This window comes from Chanodichthys erythropterus, chromosome 1, assembly GCF_024489055.1.
Source record: "Chanodichthys erythropterus isolate Z2021 chromosome 1, ASM2448905v1, whole genome shotgun sequence".
In the NCBI taxonomy this organism is placed as follows: domain Eukaryota; kingdom Metazoa; phylum Chordata; class Actinopteri; order Cypriniformes; family Xenocyprididae; genus Chanodichthys; species Chanodichthys erythropterus.
The window spans coordinates 11899605-11926560 of record NC_090221.1 but is presented as its reverse complement, the minus strand read 5'-3'; the positions used below and the strand labels follow the sequence as shown (position 1 = coordinate 11926560).

Genomic DNA, 26956 nt, shown 5'->3' with positions numbered 1-26956 from the left:
GTTGGTTTATGTTAAAGCATGCATTAATGTTAACAAATTAGACCATTGTAAAGTCTTACCGTTACTTATTTGAAATTGTGCTCTGGGTTTTCACAAGTGTAGCCACTGAGATGTTTATGCATTGTCATGTCAATTTATGTACAAGAGAATGATTAATCTTTACAGAACAATAACCATACCTTTATATGATGCTACCAAATATGGAAGTTGTCTCTGTATTATGACATCATCAGTATTGTATTATGCTTTACATTCATGCTTACTTACATAAACGTCATTCTTTAGATGAGCCAAATGAAATAAAACAGTTCTGGTCAATTACATGATGTAAAAAAACATAAAAATAAATAAAAATAAAAAAAAGATTTATAAAGTAGGCTACAAAACATAAAATATGCCTACATAAACAACTCTTTGTAAACTCTAGAATCTTCATATTCAAAAGAATACGGCCTCGAATGCTGCCACTGGTATTAAATGGTTGATTAAGGTCCAGCATACGCATTTTGAGATGATGGTGATGTGGCCCTGTGCTTTTCCCCACTGATCTGATCTCACAATGTGAGAGACGCGCTGCTTCGCGCATGCGCAAACGCGTACGACTCAGTGTTGGGCAAGAAGGAAAAAAGCAGAACAGCAACACATTGGTCTGCCTATGGCCGAACGAGCCACGGCTCTTTGAAATATCACAACAAAGAGAGTTTAACTGTAAATAATACAAGTGGAACGACCGAGCAGGTAAGATATCTCGTCATAACCCTTTTTAATAAATGAAAATCTCAGCGCGTGAGGAAAGGTGTTTTTGTTGCATAGCAGCTGGTTGTCAGGGCTGGTTGCACGAACAAAGCAGTCCTGACACCAGAAGAGACACATTTGTTGCCCTTTAACAGTCGTTAAAAGCCAGTGTACTAGTTATAGGGCCTGTAGAGAAGCCTAATCAACGGCCTTTAATAAAAGCAAACTGGCTTTATTATACAGATTCGAGCATCTCTAATGAAATCCACGCGTTTTGTTGTACCGTCGACTAATCTATCTACCATTTCTTTCTGTTAGGGGAAGCCACGCATGGCTCACCATATGCAGGTTGTGGCTTGAGAGGAGGACAGCATGTTTACATGAGGGCTCTTGAAACAGAGCGCTGACCGTTGAAAGATTCGCAGAGTCGGGTTGCGTTGATCGGTGAAGACATTGCCGAAGATGCTGAAGAGATTGGCCGCGCCGGCGTCATGCAGCAGCTGCCTTCTCGCCTTCCTCCTTGCCTTCGTCTCGCCCAGGTGTACTCTGTCTATCGGTGCCGATAAAACTATGGTGAACAAGGAGGATTATTATAGCGCCACTGTAAACGCCACCGTTTTGGACCATAAAGGCAATCCTCAACAGATGGTGACGAAGAATGACGGGCGGTACGGGCAGAATTCTCCCAAAACAGAGGCAAAGGGGATTGTGATCGCACCTGCTGCTGTTAATGGGGGTGAGTGTGTGTATGTGCATTGATATTTTAAACGGGTGTTCAAAAATATTTGACCAGAACAGATGCTCTAGCTTAGGTTATCAATAACTGTCTTCTAATAACCCTGTGTTGGGGGAAAAAGCATCTTAAAGTAGTCTATATTTTACACAGGTGTTCAAAAATATTTCACCTGAACAGATGCTTTACAGCTCTTCTTCTCTTTAAATCAGGGTTAAGATGGTTTGCAGGTCTTTGCTGGTTTAAGTTGGTCTCTGGGTAGACTGGTTTTCAGCTGCTTTAGCTGGATGGCCAACTGGAGTCACAGCCCGTAGGGTTTAATTATTATTATTATTATTATCATTATATAATAATAATGTATTCTTAAACCAGCTTGGGCCACTAAAATACCAGCTAATCTTATATTAGATAGAAATCTTCACTTTATCCATAACTTTTATTTGTCTTCAGAAATATACTGTTTTGTTTCCATAGAGAACCTAATACGCTTTATGGTTTTCTTTATTGTGTCACCTTTTCAATAATGTTAAAATCCATTATGCTTAATGTAAGATAACTCTTTCGAAAGTAAAAAATGTGGGCTTGCAGATCAGAAACTTCCTGTGATATCTTCACATGATTGTCATGTCATTTCCTCTATACTGTGCAACAACAGGAAAAAAAACTGATGTTGAATATTTACCACTTATAGTAATATATATGTAATGTATATGTAATATATATATTATATATACACACACACACACACACACATAAATTTTATACTCTAAGTCGCTGAGAGGGCAATTATGTAGCATCATGTGAGACCTTGTGGATATTCAGGTGCCATGCTTTGGCTGATTCTCTTGCAATGATGACTCCGTAAACAGAACTGTACACCCTCCGTACGATATACTTGCATAACCTCCCCTCAAGAGGCCCTGCACCACTGTGTGCTCTGTTCTGAAAATTCAGTGACGTTGGGGATAAGGGACACAAGTGTGGCTTGCTTTGTTTGCTATAACAGTAATACCATCCCTTGCCCTCCTCTGCACTAAATTAGCAGCTCTTGCATCTCAGAGCATATGCTAGGTGGCCTGCTTGACGCCAACCGGTGTTGCTCAATTGCTTTGTGTTTAATCACAGGCCCCAAAGTTGCTTTTTGCGGTCGCTCTCTGTGGATTGTCTTTATTAATCTCCCATTTCTGTTTCAGCTGACATATTTAGGTAAATTCATCTCCATTGTACTTGATATTTGAAATTTTGCTGAATCATTTAGTTTTTGCTAGATCCTCCTGAATGTATTGAATGGCTTGAGGGAAGTGCAGTATCCATAATCATTCTTAGGATGGCTGGTGTCGTCTTCCAGTGTTCGGATGTATATCTCTCTCTCTCTAACCCAGTTGTTCTCTTATACTCTGCTTGTTCCGGTTACAGGATGCTCAGAAATCACCAGAAATCCTTGAGACTGAGATTCTCTGTAAATCAATTATTAATCAATATTTATAGCACCATTAGAATGCTTAGTGAGGTGCAGGGCACTTTGACTTGGTTTTGTGCCATTGTGGTAAGATTAAAGAAGATGAATCTGTCAATGCCAACCATTGCAGTCAAGGGATCTTTACTGCTGATCATCATATATTTTGAATTCTGTTTTCAAGCCTTGTTTTTGATGACTTCAGCAGGGCACTTTTCTAAGTCGCGTGTCCATCCCTCATTGTACCAATTTTCAGCTTACTTGCTGTTCTAGTTAAGCTAGTGTGTTGAATTGACCCGAGGCAGTTGTCTGACCTGCTGGTCATTTAGCCAGTGAACCCAGTGGAGGTCATTAATCCTGATCCAGTCAGGAGCTGGAAAAGGGACACCAGGCTCTATATTTCATATGAAATATGTTCTCAAGGACATTAGCACATCCATTCCCCTGTTTGCAGTGAGGCAAGAAAGACAATAGCTGAAGGAGACATTCTATCATTTAAGTTTGCACAGTAAATCCAAAGCTAAACTTCCACTTCTTTTATTGCCATTTCAATTGGATCTGAGGTAAGGTAATCATTCTTATTAGAAAATTTTGTATAAAGAGAGCAGAGTACTGACATACTGTAAGCAGTAACACCCACTTCCTCTGTTACTCTAATCACTTTCAGGCCAGGATTAGGGATGTTAATGATTAATTGACGATCGTTAATTGTTGATAATAATTTAATCGATAAAACTTATCAATGGTCGATTAAACAAGGTCTTCACAGTGTGTAGTTTTGAGGTGTGTGTGGCTCATGCGCAAAACATGCAGCAGACACATGAGGAAAAATGAAGTGAGTGTGCTGTAGTTATGTATTCTCAATGTATATATGTCTTCAAGCCATGCAATGGATTAGGTAAACTAGTCAAGGCAAGGGTCCAAAAAACCCTCCAAGTACTACATGTAGTAAACATAAAAGTACATAGAATAAACAAGTAATAAGATCCTGGTTGATGAGTGATGATCTTCCAGCGCTGTTGCAGCTGTTTGGTCCTATTCTGTGGCGCTTGGTAAATCAAAACATTGCTATTTGTGTGATCAAATCAATCCAAGTGCGCTTCAGCTGTAAAACAGTGCCTGTCTGTTACATGATCGGATCCCGGAAGTCCTATAGCTTTAGCCAAGCAGCATGTCATGTCACTCCGTGATCTACGCATCGTCTTAAGTTGTGTTTGTGTTCTTTTGAGACTACCTGCTCCAAGTAAAGATATGTAATCTACTATGGTTTACAAATATTTTGCAAAGTTACAAATAAAAATGTGGTGATTTTTGCAATTTGTACATGCATGCTGCAATTAAAAACAATACTAGCCCTAAATTTAAGAATGATCAGCAGGTTGAAGACAAATAACTGTCCCCATCCCTATTAACTCTCATTATAAGCCATACAAGAACAGGCTGTTTAAAGCAGTCACCATCAACATTTGAGCTCCAGCACTTAACAGAACATAACACTGTGCTTTATATTTGCCTTTGAAAAACTACTAAGTCACTATATGCCTTAGTGAGCCTGTCTCACTCAGAAAAAAAAAAAAACAAGCAGCACATTGCTTCCTGTTTGACTGCTTCAAGATTATATTTCCCCAGGAGACCTCAATGTATTCGTCTGACCTCTGTTTATCTCTCCTCCTGCTTCTCAGATAGCTTACCAGTGGCTCATCCGTCTAAACAAGGTTGTGAGCACAAAAAGATTCTCTTGCTTTTAGGTCATCCTATAGAAAGAGAGAAAAGGAGAAAGTGAAACAGACAGAAGGTATGCAGGGTCTTGTGACACACCATTTTTTTTTTTTTTTTTTTTTTCAATTCTCTGTTTCCCCACCAGCTGCTGCCATCATTAGGGTTCTGGCAAAACAACAAACCACACTTAGCTAATGGGTAGTGAGACAGAAAATCACCTGCCAGTATGCAGAGGTAACTTAGCGTCCAATAAAAGCCAGTCCAGCAAAGCCCCCAATCAGACATGAACCATCAAGCCAAAGAGATAGCAGCCTCAAACAAGACTGTGGCCTGTGGGAGGTAATGAATATTTGTGGTGATAAGCATCCTGTAGCATGATTCCCAGTGTGTAGGGATTTATGATGCTTGAACAAGCCCAAATGGTAGTAAAAGACCCTGACATAAGGGCTAATTAGATTCACCCCATGTCCTGAACATGACAAGTTGGCCAATGGGCAAGTAACTCAATGGTCCATCTTTATCAAGTAGGCTAATTGATTAAATTGAATTAATTTAAATGGTTAGCTAGTGATATAACCTTGAGCAGACATTTTCTGTACTTTCTTCATTCTGAAATTGGTTTTTATTTTTCCTTTTTCATTTCTTTTTTCATGTTGAAGGGCTGCAATAGGAGAAAGATAGTGGCTTGAGTGGTATTCCATAGAGATTATACTATACAGTTAAGTCACACATATTGGATATTAATAAAAAATATTAATGCTACAGTTCCCTTTCGATCGCACTGCATCTGACAAGATGCTATGGGGAACGCCTCATAGCATCTTGTCAGACACAGTGTCTCATTCCCCTTCTCAGGGAACCATGGTTACATTTGAAACCCAAGACGTTTTCATACATTTATAAGATTTGATTTAAGTTTTCCACCATGTGTTGTCATAACATTTTAATTTCTTTCCTGCTTCCTTAAAGCCAAGTGTAAGTACATGAAAAAAATATTCAAAAATATTTTGAATACCACTGAAGCAAACTAAGTACATTAATTTATACCAACAGAATTAAGTTTTTATGGGTTAAATCAGGTAAAGATATCTCTGTAAGTTAACACTTGTAGGTTACTTGTGAGAGGTTCCTTAAATATCATGTGACATGTAAACAGTTTAAATTGCTACTACTCAAGAAAGAACAGAAAAAAAAAATCCATTTGTAAAAAGAAACAGATGAAAGAACAGACAGGAACCATGTTACGTATCATATGCTTCTAATTGATCCAGGCAGGAAATGTGAGCTGGAGTAATGTTGGGCCATTGATTTCAGTGGTGTTGTTGTCATATGAAGTGAGGTTGGAGATGGTCAGCAGGGTTGAAGAAGCAAATTGCCTGCCTGTGTTTTTCTTAATATACATGATTTTCCTCTGTGTGGGTGCATGTGAGTTCATAATGTTTTCTCATTTGAGATGAACACGATGTTAGGAGACGAGCTGCTGAGAATCAAATTAGTGTCGTGTCTGAACGGAGTTTGTAGTGATTTGGTAAAGATTTACTGAAAACTTGCTTTATATTCACACAACAACTTAATGGGTTTTGCGCCAATTCTGAATATGTTTGAAATATCGTTGTATATTGTGATTGTTTTTATAGAAGCACTTTAAGTCATCCCTTGAAGTCTCAATGATGTTAGTGATTGGTTGAGTTGAACCTGAATAATTTTTTTTTCACAGGTCATTTGCCTTTGCAAGTACTTGGAGACTCTTGAAGAAGTCACAAGTTGCACATATTTTACTTCCTTGTTTTTGTCCCACAGCTTATCATGCACAGAGCAGCACTTCTGTGAGTCTATACTGAATATATGTAGTCATCTGCTCATCAAACACAATTTCTGCTGATGAGCAGCAGTTAAATATACTATAACAAGCCAAGTATTTGTCATCAACGGAGGCATCATTCCTGTTATGCAGGACTTTTTGAACTCTGTAACATGCCTTTTTTCATTTATTTATTATTTCGGTAATTTGTGAATACATATTTTATCAAAATGAGTCAATTGAGTCAATTAAAATTGAGAGATTTCTATTTTCACCACAGCCCTAATAATATAATATTTCCTAACTGACAGTTTTTCCCCCAATGTTCACTTCACTGTGATATAGGGCCTATTCTAATGTGATTTCACTCTTTAGAAATTGTGAGTTTAATATTTTCCAGTATATTAAGAATGCAAGTAAGTATCTTCCTTTTTTCTCTCCCTCTCTTCAGCATGTCTTTACCTCTTAGCACCCAAATAGTCAGAACAAAATACAGTAGATGATGTGATGTGCCTTGTCATCAACGGTTCTCATGTGCACTTCTGTCAGGATTGACCTACATATCAGTCTAACAACATTTTCTATTGTGGAGTTCTGCTGTGGATGAATGACTGTGAAAGCTTTTCCTGGAATTTTTAAAGTGTGATTTATGTCATTTTGAAGTGATTAAAAGTAATTGTTGTAGATTAACCTGAAAATTGTTCTTAGTGTGATGCAAATATCACATTCGGTATCATATCCAGCAACAGTTTGCCAGCTGTTCAGGTTTGCACAGACCAAGTTGTATCTTTCCTACTCCCATAGGGAGACATGAGAGATACCACACCGAGATATGGCTTATTTGTGACGTTTATCTGGTTGTTGTGCAGGTGGTCTTGTGGCTTCTGCTGATTGTATCTAGCATTCCTAAGCTTGCACATGCCTGTCGTGGTTGTGCCGACAATGTTAAAGGTGCAAAAACAAAGATAAAAATGAGTGTAGTCTTAAAAAGAATGCAGATGATGTGTTATGCATTTACTTGCATTTTATTTTATGTTTAAAACTGTTTTCTTTCTTGAGACTTGTGGATTATAGGTATCAGTTTTTGAGTCTTTTCTCTGAATACTGTGAAGGGTGAATTATGCACCTTTTACAGAAACACTATCCCCCGGTTTCACAAACAAGGCTTAAGCTAGTCCCAGACTAAAATGCATGTTTGAGCTGCTTTAACTGAAAACAACTTACACTGACATAAATTAAAATATGTCAGTGACATTTTTTTGTCTCAAGATGCGCACCAGTAATGTTTTTTTCTAGGGCACATTTATAAAAGTTCCTAAAATGCCGTAATTGAACTAAGGCTTAATACTGGCTTAGTCTAAGCCCTTTCTGTGAAACTGGGTCTATGCTATGTACAGTATTCCAGGTTAAATTGTCTACTATTTAGGGGCCAAGCACCGAAGGTGCTTAGGCACCTATTGTATCTGTTGGCGTTCCGTACGCTTATTATTATTAGGGGCCAAGCACCGAAGGTGCTTAGGCACCTATTGTTATTGTTGGCGTTCCGTACGCTTATTATTATTCTTCCGCTTCTTCTTCCGCTCTTGAAGTCTATGGCAGCCCATAGAACCGCTTGCGGGAAAGTTGTGAAATTTGGCACACAGTTAGAGGACAGTCTGACCTTTGTCCATAGCAAATTTGGAGTCTCTAACTCAATCCCTCTAGCGCCATCAGCTGTCCAAAGTTGCACTTATGTTTATGTTAATAACTTTTGAACCATAAGGGCTAGAAACAAAATTCTTTTTTCCTCTGATTCCTTGGGTCAAGACGAATCGATTGCACCATATGACGTCATTTTCCGTCATGAAAATTTTTCCGCCATTTTGAATTTTCTGAAAAACGTACTTTTTCGAACTCCTCCTAGGCCGTTACTCCAATTTTCACGAAAATTGAACCAGATCATCTTCAGACCATGCCGACAAAATGTTATGGAATTCAAGTTGATTTCTCAAACCGTTTTCGAAAAACACGCAAACGAATTGTACGTAGTGCTTGCGAAAATAGACATAAGGCTGTATCTCCGCAACGCTTTATCGTATTCAGACCAAACTTGGTAACTGTCATCACAAGCATGACCTGAGGCAACATGCAGCGTTTCGGCGCAGCGCCACCTAGTGGTGCGGAGATATGAAAAATGGCTATTTTTACTTATAACTTCTGATGGGTTTGGCCAAAAATCATGAATGGTCTCGTTGGATTCGGGGAATCATGCCGAGTCGAATGATATCCAATTTTCCCATATTGGACATTTTGGCCGTCGGCCATTTTAAATTTGGTGCTAAAATGCTGTATTTTACGAACGCATTAGCGTATCGTTATGAAACTCGGTATGGGTCATCAGCACAATGCCCTGAAGGAGCATACCAAGTTTAGGACCAGCGCCACCTTGTGGTCAAAAGTTATAACAAAATTTACAAAAATGCTAATAACTTTTGACTATATTAACCGATTGTAATGAAACTGTTTTCAGTAGATTCCTTGGGTCATGCTGAGAACATAGATATCAAACTTTCCATAGTCAGCTGAACTTCCTGTCCGCCATATTGTTTTTCTTTAAAAACCTACTTTTTCGAACTCCTCCTAGACCGTTGCTCCGATTTTCACCAAAATCGAACCGTATCATCTTCAGACCATGCTGACAAAAAGTTATGGATTTCAAGTCGATAAGTCAAACCGTTTTCGTATACCAGAGCAACGAATTTGAGGCATGATGCAAAAATGACTCTTGAAGCTGTATCTCTGCAATGCTTTATCATATTCAGACCAAACTTGGTATGTGTCATCACAAGCATGACCTGAGGCATCATACAATGTTTCAGCACAGCGCCACCTACTGGAGTGGAGATATGAAAAATGGCTGTTTTTGCTTATAACTTCTGATGGGTTTGACCAAAATTCATAAATTTGGTATGGTTCATCAGGACAATGCCCTGAAGGAGCCTGAGAAGTTTCGGACCAGCACCACCTTGTGGTCAAAAGTTATAACAAAATTGACAAAAATGCTAATAACTTTTGATAATATCTACCGATTGTAATGAAACTGGTCTCAATAGATTCCTTGGGTCATGCTGAGAACATAGATATCTAATTTGCCATATTCAGCTGAACTTCCTGTCCGCCATATTGTTTTTCTTTAAAAACCTACTTTTTCAAACTCCTCCTAGACCTTTGCTCCGATTTTCACCAAAATTGAACCGTATCATCTTCAGACCATGCCGACAAAAAGTTATGGATTTCAAGTTGATAAGTCAAACCGTTTTCGTATACCGGAGCAAAGAATTTGAGAGATGATGCAAAAATTACTCTTGAAGCTGTATCTCTACAATGCTTTGACATATTCAGACCAAACTTGGTACGTGTCATCACAAGCATGACCTGAGGCATCATACAGTGTTTCGGCGCAGCGCCACCTACTGGAGTGGAGATATGAAAAATGGCTATTTTTGCTTATAACTTCTGATGGGTTTGACCAAAATTCATTAATTTGGTATGGGTCATCAGGACAATGCCCTGAAGCAGCCTGAGAAGTTTCGGACCAGCGCCACCTCGTGCTCAAAAGTTATAACAAACTTGACAAAAATGCTAATAACTTTTTTTTCTAATTGCTCACTGCTGCTGTTGGTCTGATGCTCACGGCCATGTTGGCTGGCTTCTTGTGCCGTTTTTGTGCTTGGCCCCGTAATTGCTGCTTGCAGCTATATTTCTTCTTCCGTTTCTTCTTCCGCTCTTGAAGTCTATGGCAGCCCATAGAACCGCTTGCGGGAAAGTTGTGAAATTTGGCACACAGTTAGAGGACAGTCTGAACTATGCCCATAGCAAATTTGGAATCTCTAACTCAATCCCTCTAGCGCCACCAGCTGTCCAAAGTTGCACTTATGTTTATGTCAATAACTTTTGAACCATAAGGGCTAGAAACAAAATTCTTTTTTCCTCTGATTCCTTGGGTCAAGACGAATCGACTGCACCCTATGACGTAATTTTCCGTCATGAAAATATTTCCGCCATTTTGAATTTTCTGAAAAACGTACTTTTTCGAACTCCTCCTAGGCCGCTACTCCGATTTTCACGAAAATTGAACCACATCATCTTCAGACCATGCCGACAGAAAGTTATGGAATTCAAGTCGATTCCTCAAACCGTTTTCGAAAAACACACAAACAAATTGTATGTAGTGCTTGCAAAAATAGACATAAGGCTGTATCTCCGCAACGCTTTATCGTATTCAGACCAAACTTGGTACATGGCATCACAAGCATGACCTGAGGCAACATGCAGCGTTTCGGCGTAGCGCCACCTAGTGATGCGGAGATATGATAAATGGCTATTTTTGCTTATAACTTCTGATGGGTTTGGCCAAAAATCATGAATTTGGTCTCGTTGGATTTGGGGCATCATCTTGAGTCGAACGATATCCAATTTTCCCATATTGGCCATTTCAGCTGTCGGCCATTTTGAATTTTGTGCTAAAATGCTGTATTTTACGAACGCATTAGCGTATCATTATGAAACTCGGTATGGGTCATCAGCATAATGTCCTGAATGAGCTTAATAAGTTTCGGACCAGCGCCACCTTGTGGTCAAAAGTTATAACAAAATTTACAAAAATGCTAATAACTTTTGACTATATTAACCGATTGTAATGAAACTGGTCTCAGTAGATTCTGTGGGTCATGCTGAGAACATAGATATCAAGTTTGCCATAGTTAGCTAAACTTCCTGTCCGCCATATTGTTTTTCTTTAAAAACCTACTTTTTCGAACTCCTCCTAGACCGTTGCTCCGATTTTCACCAAAATTGAACCGTGTCATCTTCAGACCATGTCGACAAAAAGTTATGGATTTCAAGTCGATAAGTCAAACCGTTTTCGTATACCAGAGCAAACAATTTGAGATATGATGCAAAAATGACTCTTGCAGCTGTATCTCTGCAATGCTTTATCATATTCAGACCAAACTTGGTACATGTCATCACAAGCATGACCTGAGGCATCATACAGTGTTTCGGCGCAGCGCCACCTACTGGAGTGGAGATATGAAAAATGGCTATTTTTGCTTATAACTTCTGATGGGTTTGACCAAAATTCATAAATTTGGTATGGGTCATCAGGAAAATGCCCTGAAGGAGTATGAGAAGTTTTGGACCAGCACCACCTTGTGGTCAAAAGTTATAACAAACTTGACAAAAATTCTATTAACTTTTTTTTTCTAATTGCTCACTGCTGCTGTTGGTCTGATGCTCCCAGCCATGTTGGCTGGCTTCTTGTGCCGTTTTTGTGCTTGGCCCCGTAATTGCTGCTTGCAGCTATATTTGTAATTGTTGTTGGCTTGATTTTTTATTTATTTTTTTTTTATTTTGCAATGTACATTTCTTACCAAACGCATAAGCGTAAAATAATACACTGCCCAGCCCAAAAAAAAGTTGCTGTTTGGATTTTACGAGGCAAATACTAATAATCTATAAATGGATCATTATTATAGTGATTATTATGTTTCTAGCATGTTTTATGTTTGGCAACACATCTTTTAACCCTTAAAGATGGAGTGTGTAGCTTTTCATTTCTTAAACAACCATGTAGGAAGACGCATCAGGTCCATATTCCAGGATGACAATGTCAAGATTCACCAGGGTTAAATTTGTGAAAGAATGGTTCAGAGAGCATGAAAAATCATTTCCACACATGAATTGGCACCTCTGAGTACAGACCTTAATTTCATTGAAAGTCTTTGGCATGTGCTGGAGTAGACTTTACAGAGTGCTCACCTCTTGCATTGTCAATACCATATCTTGACCAAACAATTGATGCACCTCTTGATGGAAATAACATCACAACATTTATTTCCATTGAGAGGTGCATCATTTACAAAGGCATGTAGGTTATTTCATTCAGACCGAATATAAAGATTGAATTATAAAGACATAATAATTAATGCTGATGTCCCCTGCTCGGTGATGACAGACATGTCCCAGATACACAGGATCAATTTGATTTTCAAACTCACACTGATCAACTCTCATGCTCCACATTGTCTGATTATAATTAATAGAGACAGGGATTTCTAGGAAGCACATGTCCTCCGGCACCGCATTTAATTTGTGAAAACCATAATGCTCTGACTACCTATTGGACAAGATCCTGATTTGATTTTGCAGATCGTCCCAGCTAATGATTGGTAAAAATGACCTAGTGCCAGATTGCTTGACCAGCCTCTAAACCAACGTTATTGGCTCTGAAAACCATGGGTCATTATTTTGTCCAGAACGACTGATAACATTTCTATTAGAAGTGTGTTGTGTTCTGATGTTGGTAGTAATAATATTTGTTTCTATTCGAATATTCAAGTCCTTTTTTTTTTTTTTCAGCTACGTGGTATAGTTCTGATGTATACCATCAAAGCTTCATAACAGGATCCAGTTTTGATGACTGTAACTTATGTTCTGAATTTGTAATACTATCCATTTTACTAGAGAGCAGAGTGGATATGTGAGAACATGCATTTGAATGTTTTCTTGTTTTGCATTTTGTCATTTTTGCCTTTAGTACATTTAAATGATGATGCAATGATATTTAAAATGAGAATGACATGGTTCATTTCTCTTTTCTAAAAGATCAAACAAAACTTGATTTTACAAGCTTTTGCAAAGATGGTGGCATCTTATTGTGTCTGAAATTGGGGTATCTAACACGCTGAGTCATTAAGTTCAAATAATTTCCGGTTGTGTATTAAGTAGAGCAAGACTACTACTTAATCCATCTAAATTCTCCAGCATGACATCTTATTAAGATTACACTTACATTTGTGTGAGTTTTGCCCTAACTAGATCATGAATTAATCTAAAGGATAAGTCACATGTTACATCAGATTTTGAAGAAAAGAAAAAGAAGTAAGATAAAGATAAAAATATAAGAAATATTGTATTAGATTGTATTTGGTTCTTGTTTCTGGGTGCTATGTTCTGTAGGAGTTACTGTTGTTACCATATGATGACCAGACAAACTGATGACATTGCTGCTGATGAATTTCTTACATGGTTCTCTCTCTGACAGATGGAGAGTTTTGGCAGTTTACACAAATTGGATACAGTTTAAACAAAGTCCCCTTTAAAATGGGGTTTTTGGTGTTTTCACATCAGAGGTCTTGATTTGCTTGACTGTATCCAACAATCATACAGCAATGACATAATTCTGTCATTATCAAATTGATATTCTGTTAGTGTAGGGGGAAAAAAACTTTTAATTAACAAAATGTATCTCCAAAAATGTAATAGTTTGGTGTGTCCACCTTTTGTGCACAACCTTAAGTGAACTTAAAGTGTTAGTTCACACAAAATTAAAATTTCTGTCATTAATTATTCACCCTCATGTTGTTCCACACCCGTAAAACTTTTTTTTTCATCTTTGGAACACAAATTAAGGTATTTTGATGAAATCTCCATTCTTTATCCTCCATTGAAAGCAACGAAATTACCACATTCAGTGTCCAGAAAAGTAGCACGAGACTACACTGGTTCAACATTAAAGGTGCCCTAGAATTAAATATTGAATTTACCTTGGCATAGTTGAATAACAAGAGTTCAGTACACGGAAAAGACATACACTGAGTTTTAAACTCCATTGTTTCCTCCTTCTTAAAAAGACCTCTGAAGAACAGGCGAATCTCAACATAACACAGACTGTTATGTAACAGTTGGGGTGTACACCCCCAATATTTGTATATGCCAGCCCATGTTCAATGCATTATACAAGGGCAGAACGTCTGGATCTGTGCACAGCTGAATCATCAGACTAGGTAAGCAAGTAAGAACAACAGCAAAAATGGCAGATGGAGCAATAATAACTGACATGATCCATGATATCATGATATTTTTAGTGATATTTGTGAATTGTCTTTCTAAATGTTTCGTTAGCATGTTGCTAATGTACTGTTAAATGTGGTTAAAGTTACCATCGTTTATTACTGTATTCACGGAGACAAGAGCATTTTTTCGGATGCTGTAACAGTCATGATATGACGTCACGGTCTACAGCGTCTTTTTTATAAACATGAATTCAACACATAACTTAAAGTAATACATTTAAAATGTAAAAATATAGAACCTACTCGACTTTACTGCAAAAATATAATTCTTTTAATTCAGCCAAGAGGTCATGCCGGGACGAATCAATCTTCTACTGGTCGCACGTCTTCACGTGATGCGAATTCGCAGGTCAGAGTTCACCAAACTTGAACTTTGGAACGCAGCGAAATGCGAAATTTTTCACACGAGCTTGCGTTTCCGGTCTGACGCATTCGCATGCGTTTGAATGGAAGTCAATGGAACGAAAAGTGCAGTGTGACCGCCCCTTTAGACTTATATTACATCTTTTAAAAAGAAGTTCTAGGGCACCTTTAATGTTATGAAGCGACAAGAATACTTATTGTACGCATAAACAAAACAAAAATAATGACTTTATTCAACAATTTCTCCTCTTCTCTGTCAGTCTGTTAAGCAGTTGGTGCAGTGCTGCGTTTCCATGTTTACAGCCAAATGCTGGCTCATTATTGACCGGCTCCAGTGTCAGCATCACACGGATGCCTCGTGCTGCTCACGTGAACAGGCGTTGGCCAATACTGAGCCGCTGTTCGGACGTAGAACCTGGAAGCTGCAACATAAATAGCGTATGGAGGACAAAAAAAAACTCTCGGATTTCATCAAAATATCTTAATTTGTGTTCTGAAGATGAACGAAGGTCTTACGGGTGTGGAATGACATGAGGGTGAGTAATTAATGACAGAATTTTCATTTTTGGCTGAACTAAACTTTTAACATGTGATTAACTGCCTTAATTAGGCTTTACCTTTCCACCGTTGTTACAGTTATTGAAAGGCAAAATGTTCAAACAAGTACTTTCTTTATTTTATGGGAATTATAAGTAACTACAAACCATTGTATGGTCCCAAGTTAGTTAGGCCCAACTGAGTTACAGCTTAATTTAGGCTAATTTACTGGTTAAACCTATTACCCATGGATATATATTTAATTTTATCCATCATATGCATTTAATTTTGGGTATTTTTTATGTTTATTTAATGTTTATTGTTAGAAAATAACAGTCACACAAATCAGGTTATTTAATTGTATTTAGGCGTGTCCAACATTTTGGTCCAGGGGTTGCAAAACAGGGTTGCAACTTGGAAAAAATTACATTAACTTTATTACAATTTTCTTTGACCTCCTGAGGTTGTAAAGGTTAAATATTTTTTTACTGACCAGTCTTAAAATGAGTTTCATGAGTTTCATTTGCACTATGGAAAGTGCTTTTTTTATTCCACAAGAAGTGAAATGGACTTCAATACTCAAACTCTCATTCTGAGGTCACACACATTGAGTTTAAATATTTCTATGTCAAAGTTGAACTAAACTGTTCCGATTGTTTCTTGTGTTCTTGCTTTTTGGGATGTCATGGAGCTTGTTATATAACCTTACGTAACTTGGAGAAAGTTCAAATAGAAGACCAGATTTCACCAGCTTTCCTTACGAACCCAAATATGCCCTCTCAGCACTGATAACGCTGGAAAGTCAAAGATGTACTATGCAACACCAACCTCGACCTTAAAGGACTTTCAGTACTAACTGCAATTACGGCACATTCATTATTTATTTTCAGTTAATACCACATTTCGGTGAATGCAAGCATGAAATCGGCATATGAATGCCAAAATTAAATTCTATATTTATCTTTTTATTTTGTTAACAGTTATTTTGTAGAAATACACTGAATTCATTTCCACCTGTGAACATTTTTTTATTTTCTCTCGGTCCATCTATGATGTATCATCAGGCTGTTTTTATGGTTTAATATCAGGTGATGTTTGGATTCATATTACAACAGTTCTCAGTTCTACTCAGTATCTCAGCTGTTGGTCCATTGCGTGAATCATTCATGCTGATACTAATATTATAGTGATCGTAGGGCTACAATATTAACCTCTGGACCAACGTTATTAGCTTTTGGACTCCTCATCTGTTGATTCTCCATCCCAGTAAATACATACACACACCAAAAAAACAACATTATCTCAGTGTTGGTGCTGCCAGCTGATGAATATTTGATTCTGCTTCATCTTCTGTGTCTGAGTGAGCATGCCCAGATATGTGCATGCATATGTGAATGCCTGTGTGTGTGATCCCAATGGTAAAGAGATTTCTTTCTGCAACCTCTCTTCTTGCATTTTTTTGCAATGCAAGTCTTGCTAGAATGCCTTGAGGGAAGGATGGTGGGCTTTGCTGTGGTGGTGGGCTGGGTGCTGAAACAAGCAAAAGCCTTCATATTACCTTTTAAAGACAATCAATTATCGTGACCTGCTCTGCCTCCCTGTGGGGGTTCCAGCTCTCCTCGAGACTGCTTCGACATATGAGTCAGTGTTTGGAAGTGACAGGGCATTAGTTTGCATAGCCCAACTCATAAGACCACCTCCATAATCTCCAGTGTCAATGGAGCAGTCACAAATGAAAGAGGGAGGCAGGCGGCCCCCACATACTCTATTACATTTCTGATGAGTTTAGTGGTGGTATGCATTCAGTCCACAGATGTCATGGTGGTGAGTGTGCGTTTCATCAGAAATGCAAGTCAACAGCACAAAGTGAGGCTGCATATATAAGCACAGCCTACTGACAATTCAGTTCATCCAGTTGGATTTGTAGTGGATTCTTTGTTGATATCTTTAGAATTTGAAATTATGATTTCTTTTACATTTCTTTTAGGAGTTTCTGTGAGTCAGATAGTATTGGAATATTATGTGTTAATTGTTTATTTGTAAATGAGTACATGAGCATAGCCTGTATTTGTTTGTTTAGATCATGTTATGTTCTGTTACACCATTCAAAAGTTTAAGGTCAGTAAAAAGTTTTAATGTTTTTGAAAGTAGTCTCTTATGCTCACCAAGGATGGACTTATTGTATCAAAAATACAGTAAAACAGTAATATTGTGAATATTACTAAAATATAAAATAGCTTTTCAAAAAATAAAATAAATAAAATAGCTTTTACAATATTTATATTTGATATTTTTCAGCATCCATTACTAGGGCCCTATGATTTCCGCGATGCAGAAAACACGGACGGAATCGCGGAATCCATTCATAAAAACAGAATTTACTATATAACGCGGGATGTCACGGAATTTGTCAAATTTTTGATGAATGAATTAAAAAAAGGTCAGTACACTTAAATCAAATCGCGATATAGACTATTATATTCACTGTCCGTGAATATTAGATCACAAAAGACTATTTTAAATATGAATCCTGCATGCCTGTGTGCCTCTGAAATTAATTATGCGGAAGCGGGGTTTCATTTACCTCACACCGCCTCACGCACAATCGCGCGGGCGCACGCACACTGAAGCATGTGCGACGCTCACAGTGTTTTTTGTCCTCTGTCGCTTCACTATATGAATGCACGAAATACATCTCAGAGCTGCTCTGAAAATCGATTCATCAGCATTTAACTGCTTCGTTTGAGAAAACTACCATCATAAACACAGAGAAACTCAAAACTCTAGGCAACCCGTCAAGATTTAACTTGACAGACACATTACTGTAGAGTAGACAGTAGAATTTAGATAAATTAATTTAATAATACATTATTAAAACTATATTTTTAAGGAGTAATCTCAGTTTTTTTCTTCCATGTTTTAATTTTAACAGTATAAAGCTCTATTGTGCAGCACATTGTTTGACAAAAAAAGTTTAATTTAATGATTAAAAGATAAATGAAATGGTATGTGTTCATTCGATTGCCAGAAAAAATAAAATACACAACAGAATTTCTGAAAAAACAAAACATTTCATAAAAATGTATTTTTTAATTGATGAACATTGTTGTCTTTAAGAATTTAATAATTAGACATGCTTTTTGATTATTAAAATGTAATTAAACTATTAAAATGGAATCCAGAAAACAGAATTTGGTATAAAAAAAAAATTAAAAAAAAAAATTGAGGGGAAAGAATAAAACGTATATCATAGGGCCCTAAAAAATGTAATTGTTTTGGTAAACTTTTAATAAATTGTCATGGGAAAACCCCTTAACTGTTAAAAGGACAAGATAATACATCTGACATTTAAACTGATTTTTATTATGAACATAGGACTGACCTGAATGCATGTAATAAACTCGCTCATTCGATCTCTTTCTCACAATACACTTTTACATAATACAGTAAGCTTTAATCAACAATATCAATTGAGAACATACACAGTTTACATTGCTAAGAGTGGTTGCTAAGGGTGTTGTGGTACCAGTGGTCATAGCCATGTTTACCATGAATAAAACGGCTATCAGAAACAAGGACAGGAACTTACCCTTTTACAAATTGTGGTATACAAAATAAAATAGTTTTTGTGTATTTTTGCACAAGGATGTGAAACATTTTTGGCTGGTTAAACTTAGAAATGAAAGTTAACCTGCTGCCCTGTGAGTGAACGCAACTAAACAGAAGTTAACTCAACTTGAAGATAACCTTTGTTTCAACTCACATATAGTCAAGACAACGCATTACTTAATATAAGCAAACTCAATACAATAACTTTTGTCGGAGCTTGTGTCCTGTACAAAATCTAAATGAAGACAGCAGTCAAGGCCCTCTAACTTTCTTTATTTCTTTTTAGCGGTGGATTTGCAAGGCTGCTGTCCGCACACCCGGTTTGTAGTGCCTCCAAAGACCACACACTGGGTGGCCATTATGCAGAGAGGGAAGTGCACATTCAAGGAGAAGATCCTTAAGGCAGCTGCTTTCAATGCCTCAGCCGTCATTATCTACAATAACAGCACCAAAGAGGACACAGTTACAATGGCTCATGAAGGTAAGCTTCATAATTGATGTATTCTCATTAAGACTAACATATGTCTTTCCTTACAGTTTGTACCATGTAAGTTGGTGTTATGTAGCTACCTTTTCAGTCAGCTGACTCAGTTGGTTTTTCTGATAGAACTCAAAGCTTCTTCCTGCTATAGTAATCTTGACACTAGATGCCGGTTAAAGGGGTGCGATTCAATGCGATTTCAATTTTTTAACTTTAGTTAGTGTGTATGTTGCTGCTTGAGCTTACAGCACTGAAATTTCAATGCAAACGGAGATATTGTCTTTCAAAGTTATGGCATTTTAATGCCTACAAAAACGACCGGTTTGGACTACAACAAGCTTCTTCCCAGGTTGGTGACATCATAAACCCTGCAAAACACACCCCCGGGAACTCGCAACAAAGTGGGTGTGGCCATGTGGCACGGCATAATGGAAGCAGAAGAGTTGTGTACACCGGACACGAGCGGCGCAACGCATCAAAAGATATAGAACCAATTATAATCTGTGATATTTTCAATACTTGATGTGGCGCGGAAGACAACTTCCAGAATCTACATGAGTTCAATGCTGGATTTGCACAAAGGCTTTTACTGAAAGATGGAGCAGTTCCCATTTTTTAAGCAGAAGCTGCTGTTTATTGGCTTCAAACTGTAAATATGTTTTATTGTTTGTACATGTCTTTTAAACATATAGTTCTGTTGCTATTTTTGGTTGCATCAAGGACATATACAAAGAGCAACTCGTTTTTGCTTCGCTAGCCAGTTAGCTAAATTCAAACACCAACAACACCAACAAACACCAACAAACGTCTGTGTTCATAGACAAACAGTTCTTCTTGCTATAAATTATAGGCTACCTTTACAAAAATGCAACTACTCAGTCATGTATTCTGCTACAGTAAAGCTTTAATCAGGATACAACTGTATATTGAAAGCTAACAAACAGCAGTGACAGCTTATCTAAACACTTTGACACAAATACTAAATGAAATACCATTCATAAATGTCCTTTAAAAGACACGATTGCAGCTTGACCCTCTTCATCTGGGTCTAATTCGGGCTCAATTTGATACAGCAATATAGACGCCATTATTTACATTTTCACTGAAGCAACGGATGGTAAGGGGAGCATCATTTCCGGATGCTTCAGCGAATCATGATACACTGGGCCAGCTACCAACCTGCTAACCAATCTGAGCACATTGCGTATTTCGGAGGGAGAGGTATCATAGAACCAGGAAGTCAAATGAGCCGTTCATATGACAGTGGAAACAGAGTTGTAGAATAAAGGTAAAATATATGAAAAATACAGCGTTTTTTAAAAAAAATGAAGCATTAAGACATGTTAAACTGTGCCCCAAAAACACAATCAAGCCTAGAAAATAACCACTGAACCACCCCTTTAACATGCAGAAATTTTGTTCAGAATGTACATGTAAATGGATATTTATACTGGACTGCAATTTTCTCAGTTAGAAATACAGGAAGTGGTAATTGTTATTTCTTGACAGTGTACAGTGGTTTTACAGACACTTCTGACCAGTTACATTGAGGTCTTTATAATAATTGCAGCAGATTTTATTGCAGTGAGATACATTATATGGAAAAATCATTGTCCAAGGACTAAATGGTAGAGAGAAAGAGAAGTGTATACCCTGAGTGTGCATTTGTGTCAGTGCAATAGAAAAACTGTTTTATTCTATAGCTCTAAAATTTGCTAAGTAAAACTATTAAATGAAATGTGATGGGTTTGTGTGAAGGTTTTGTGATGGGTAGGTTTAGGGGTAAGGGGTAGTGTAGGGGAATAGAATGCACAGTTTGTACAGTATAAAAACCATTACGCCTATGGAATGCTCTCACTTTGATAGCAAAACAACTGTATGTGTGTGTGTGTGTGTGTGAAGCTGTCACATAAAAGTTCTGTGCAGTGGACAGCAGACAGTCTGGGGGGAAATGTTACTGTGCTCAGCAAAAAATGTTTTTTTATTTATTTTCTTTTAAAAAAAAGAAGCATTTTGGTGAAAGCAATAGCTGACACTGGAATTTCAATGCCCATTACATTCCATTAAATGTTTACTAAACAGACCACAGAGATGCTAACCGGATATGATACAATTACACCACAATACATCAAGCTACGCACAATACATTAGGGATTGCTTATTATGAATTATGCAAGTGTTTAATACTCGCATGTGACTTTATCATATTTTTATTTTTTTTATTTGTTGTAGTCCTGCCAGATAGTAGTTAAAATGCAGCTATTACTATATATAGTTTAATATTTGATTTTATTTTTAGTGTTGCAATTTCTAACAGTGATGTCATTAGTAGTGTTTTTTTTTTTTTTTGCTATTTATTCAAAATGTGTAAAATTTTATTCTGTTATTCACTGTTTTTGTCAGTCTGTTTTAGGTAGACTTTGTTAGTTTTTTTATATATATATATATATTATTATTGTTGATCTGTTTCTGACTGACGTCTGTGGCGGTTGCATCCTGACTATTTTTAAAATGTCTCCCACCATTTCTGAGATGATTTGAAAAACTCCTCATCTTGAAACCCATGTGTTCTGTTCCATTTTTGTGGTGCTCCATTTAGCTGTTTTTGAATGCAAGAACACATCCTGTTTGAACATTTCCTAACTCATTCTGTGCTGCCTGCGGTTTGTCGATTTGTTATGAGTAGTTACGAAAGGAGGAAAAATACACAACGGTAGTAATTCAAGCTTAATTTGCTCCTATGGTAAGAAAATTACTATTACTATTACCTTATTACTAAATTTATATATAGTGAAATTATAAATTGTATATTCTACATATATAATTGTACATATTAAATTAATAACCCAAATCTTGGTACCAATGTTCCCTCTAATTTTTTTTTCTCGCTGAGCATTTGGCCACCTGAGCAAAAACATACTTTATATCAGACCTATACAATCAACATAAACACACACAAAAAAATGGTTTTATCATGCAACTGTAACATTTAAAAAGCAGTTCAGTCATTAAATTAAGCACATTTTAGGTTACTTGAGATTTTTTCACATTGCTATATTAACCGCATTCACCAGTTCCAACTCTATAGCGACAATAACTCCATAGCGACAATAACTCTATAGCGGTTGTCCAGAGCACTGCAATTATTTCTCATTTAAAATACTACAATGATTTTACATGTCTGTTCTCTGCGCGGAAATTATTTTTTTCTGCACTGCCGCGCACGCGCGCAACTTAGAGGGAACATTGCTTGGTAAATAAGCTATTTTTAGGATGATTCTTAGTTGTAGCCAAAACCGTAAAACAGTATCCTTGAGAAGCATGAGCATTCAGGACCAAAGCTGACTGTTATATTTTCAAGTCTGCGGGCTAGAACGTTATCATACATTTGTTGAATTTGGAAAGTGCATAGGTATTTCATAATTTGTCTTAGGGTTGAAAAACCTGCTGTGAGAGTGTGACAGGGAGTGTTTGTTTGGTTTTTGAGGACATTCGGACATGGTGAAGGACTGTGCATACTGGAATCTATCTGCCAGAGCAGTCACTATTCTGCAGGTGCACTCTCTCCACATGCACACACACACACACACACACACACACACACACACACACACACACACACACACACACACACACACACACACACACTTCTAGCTTGGCATATAAGCAACAGCTTTGGATGCACAGAGCACATAGGATTCAACTTAAAATGTCTTAGTAGCATGTTAAGATGTATGAAGGGGTGGGCCGATGGAAAAACAGGAGAAAGGGGGGAGATGGTGAGTCACGACAGCGCTATCAGAATGGGATCGATGAGATGTTTAAATATAGCAGGACTGCATGATTTATTCAGAAGGTCCTTTTCCCCTGCCATGTATGGGATTCAAACCTCTACATACAAGCTGTAAAGGATGGAATCTTGAGATATCCCACAATTCATTTAAATTTTGATTCTTATAAAGTCATGATCGAGATTCTAACGGTTCTCTGTGCATCTCAGTTTTTCAGCAACAGTGTAGGGAATCAAATCTAAGGTGATTTAAATCGTTAAGGTGACTTGTTGCCAAATTCAGTGTAAAGATCTGAGGCTTTTGTATAATATGAATTTAATGCCAAATCAGAGCAGGAAAAAAAATACTACAATAACTAAAAATGACTAAATCTGAACGTAAAATTAAGCTAAATGGAAATGAGAAATGAGAAAAAAATGTGCAAAAATGTCTAGTGCACAATTACTAAAACAAAAAACTAAAATTAAAACTAAAAAAAATATTTTATGCTAATTGCTAAAAAAATTAAATAAATTAATAAAATTAATAAAAAAATTAACAAAACATTAATAAATAGAATATATTATATAACTGTGTAATTTTTTGTTTGGATTGGTTCAGAATGTTATTTGAAAAAGAATTACAATTCATCGATTCATCCAGAGAGATCAGTGTTCTTGCACTACATGACAAATTTTGCATACATGTAAGACAATATATTTTTATGTAGGTTTCAGTCACACATTCAGATCTCTGCATTTAGATAAACATATCTTGTGTTCTGACAGGAAGTTTGGGGGTTGTGTTTGTGCATGTATGTGTGGGTGGAGAGGTGTTTTCAACCCGAAAGATGCAAACAAACTGACACACTCTTTTTAAGAGCAAGTAACTTAGGATAGATTTAGTTACAGTAATTCATGCATTTATCATATATGTATTCATATCAGATTCTGTTATGATGTTTTACAGAAGAATAACCAGGGACTGTTTTCACCATACAACATAAATTTGTTTTGATTTCAGTGATGTAGAGTGAAGTGTGAAGCTAAAGTGGGATAATCTCAAAGATATAAATGCATTTTTTTTTTTTTCCTCTGCTCTGCATTTACTGTTAAATTCCAGGTTATTGTAAATAATTATTGTTAATATATTTTTATAATGGGGAGTATTTAATTCCTCTGAGCATTGTTTGCACTGTAGCATAAACACCATTAAATATCGGTTCAAGTACTGTTTAAAAAGACTGACATGAGCTAAAACCAATATTTTAAAACCAATCACATGCAGAGTGCATCTAAATTCATAATGGCACATGCACACTGTGGTTTGAAGGATCACATCCCCTTCACTGTCGGAGGTAGTCAGCATTTGTAGGGCTTAAGACCACCTTTGAGGGAGTTTCCCTTTTAACAAAGATCAATATTTGCATGCCTTAACCTTTACAGAAGGAACAGTCGATAATGAATAAACAGATTTCAGCATTATAATGTAAGGCCATTCATACTTTCTTCCCTTTTTTTTTTTTCTTTTTTTTAATTACAGAGGTCAGCAGCTCTACATGCATGAAGGACAAGTATTAATATTTTTTACATTTAATCTTTGGCTGATTTTGAGATCTTTATTGGGATCATATTTGGTAATGCTATTACTATTATAGCTCATAATATTTAGTTTAATAATACTTAAAGTGCCATGTTTAACAGATTGCGCTCGTGGAAGTGAGTCATGTACCATGATATCCGTCTGTTGGTTTTCATGCTGTTTATGGAGAAAAACGGCCTTGGAGTGGATCAGAGGTTCTCTATCAGTCATCGCTGGAGCAAATTGTCCCTGTCCTGCCCTAGACATCTTCTTTACTGCTGACAAAACTGCCTTCTGAGCCAGGCAGCATGCTAAACAGTCACGTCTCGTTCACACTTGTGCACACACAAAAGTGCTCACATACACCAATGCATATGAAAATCTATCATCAAAAATCACACCAGCAGGTAGACTGCTTAATTAAACCTTTGTTTATGCATGATGTAACGCATAATGTCCGACACACAAGCAGCCACATTCACACGGACATTCTCTGACATTCAGACTCTCAAAATTTTTCCATTCTCACACATTTTTTGCACCCTTAAGACATTCAGGATTTGGTTGTAAGATGCGCAGTTTTTAAACACAAGGGATGATGTACCCATGATTGCTTCCATAGCAAATGAATGCCTGTTAATATTTAATAATAATATTTAAATAAATAACCTTATTCAATTAATAATTCAATATTTTATTAGTGAAGAGTTGCATTTAAACATTTTGATTTCAGAATGTATTAGCATTTGTTTTAATGACCGCATTAGTATTTGTTTTTAATGATCCCTTTTACAGGGGTTTTCCTGCATTGAAAATATTTTGGCAGCTGCCAGAAAGAATGTTTGTCTGGCCAAAGATTTTTTTGATCGTTTATTGTGATGATGTCTGCTGTTCTGCTGTACCGGTACCCGCTGATAGCCACCTGCTTTAAAGCACTTTAGTGAGTGTTTGTGCGCTCTGTGAAAAGCATCAAAGGTTTCTTTTTTCAACGTTTTGCAGCGTTGAGCTTTGCAGCTAATCACAGACATCTGCTGAGTGTATGAATGCACTGGCCAATCAGATGTTTAAGTTAGTCAGAATCCGCTCAACAATCCTTTCATTCTAACCAACAAAGTATAAACTCTGTGTCAATTAGAGATTCACTAAACGGCGTAAACAGCTTCATTGATTATAACAGGAGTGTACCTTTGTGTACCTCATGTTGAGCTGAAGTAATTGACTGCTTCAGTGATTATAATGGCAGAAAACTTTGCTTGCTTATATATTTATGAGCATTAATCATTAAGAGTTTAAATGCAAAATAATAGACCTGACACTTTTTCTGTAACAAAACTTTTGAAAACTTTAGGAACAGGTGGAGCCTAACCGTGCGTTCACACCGCCGCCGGCGAGAGCGTCAACAGTCGCCTTGGCCGCCCTGCCAACAACGCTGTACTGTTCGTTCAAACTAGGGCTGCACGATATATCGCATGAGATTGTCACGCGCATTTCGTCAGTAAAGCCGGTTCCCTGATTGCCGTTAAATCTCCATCACCTGCTTTCAAATGGAGCGCCATTTAATAGACAGAGCCGTAGTTCACTGAAAAGCCACGCAATATCGCGTTCATTATCGAAGGCGATTCATCTGCGATATGAACGCGATATTGCGTGGCTTTTCAGTGATCTACGGCTCTGTCTATTAAATGCCGCTGCATTTGAAAGCAGGTGATGGCGACTTAGCGGTAATCAGGGAACCGGCTTTATTGATGAAATGCGCGTGACAATCTCATGCGATATATCGTGCAGCCCTAGTTCAAACCGTCGCCGACGGGAGGGTCAAAGTAAATGACAAGTCATGTCAACCAATCGGAAGCCTCTCAAGCGAGGACCTCTACATTCCAATTGGTTGCTGCCGAACTGCGTCATAGCTCATTACCATAAAGTTAACCTGATTTCAACTCTCCTCGACGTTCTCACCGTCCAAGACGCGCCGCGCCACTCTCGCCGGAGCTCGCCGCTGGCTCTCATTGAAAATGAATGACTAGCGTCACTTTGACGCTCTCCCCGCCGGCGGTGTGAACACACAGTTAGTTCACCTTCAAATTAACTGCTAATCCTAGAGCTTCACATACTTCTGCCACCCACAGATAATTTTTCTCAATAAACATTTAACAAAGTATATATTTTTGTCTCATGTGTTCGACTGGGTTCTCTTTATCTACTTTTAGGTCTTTTGTGAACATTTGGTCATATTTTTGCAGTAATGTAGGCCAGAAAATTATAATGGGTTCACACAC

The 26956-nt window shown here is 37.4% G+C and overlaps 1 protein-coding gene across 2 annotated transcripts in view; it reads left to right on the top strand.

The window, feature by feature from the left end:
• The first annotated feature begins 601 nt into the window (after nt 1–601).
• The window catches only part of rnf130 (ring finger protein 130), a 45195-nt gene continuing 18840 nt past the window's right edge, over nt 602–26956 (top strand). For both annotated transcript variants that reach the window (XM_067387947.1, XM_067387938.1), the window contains exons 1-3: nt 602–738; nt 1054–1471; nt 19135–19329. In XM_067387947.1, coding sequence (XP_067244048.1) covers nt 1198–1471; nt 19135–19329 — 469 coding nt within the window. In that variant the 5' untranslated portion in view covers nt 602–738; nt 1054–1197. The remainder of the gene's footprint in view (nt 739–1053; nt 1472–19134; nt 19330–26956) is intronic.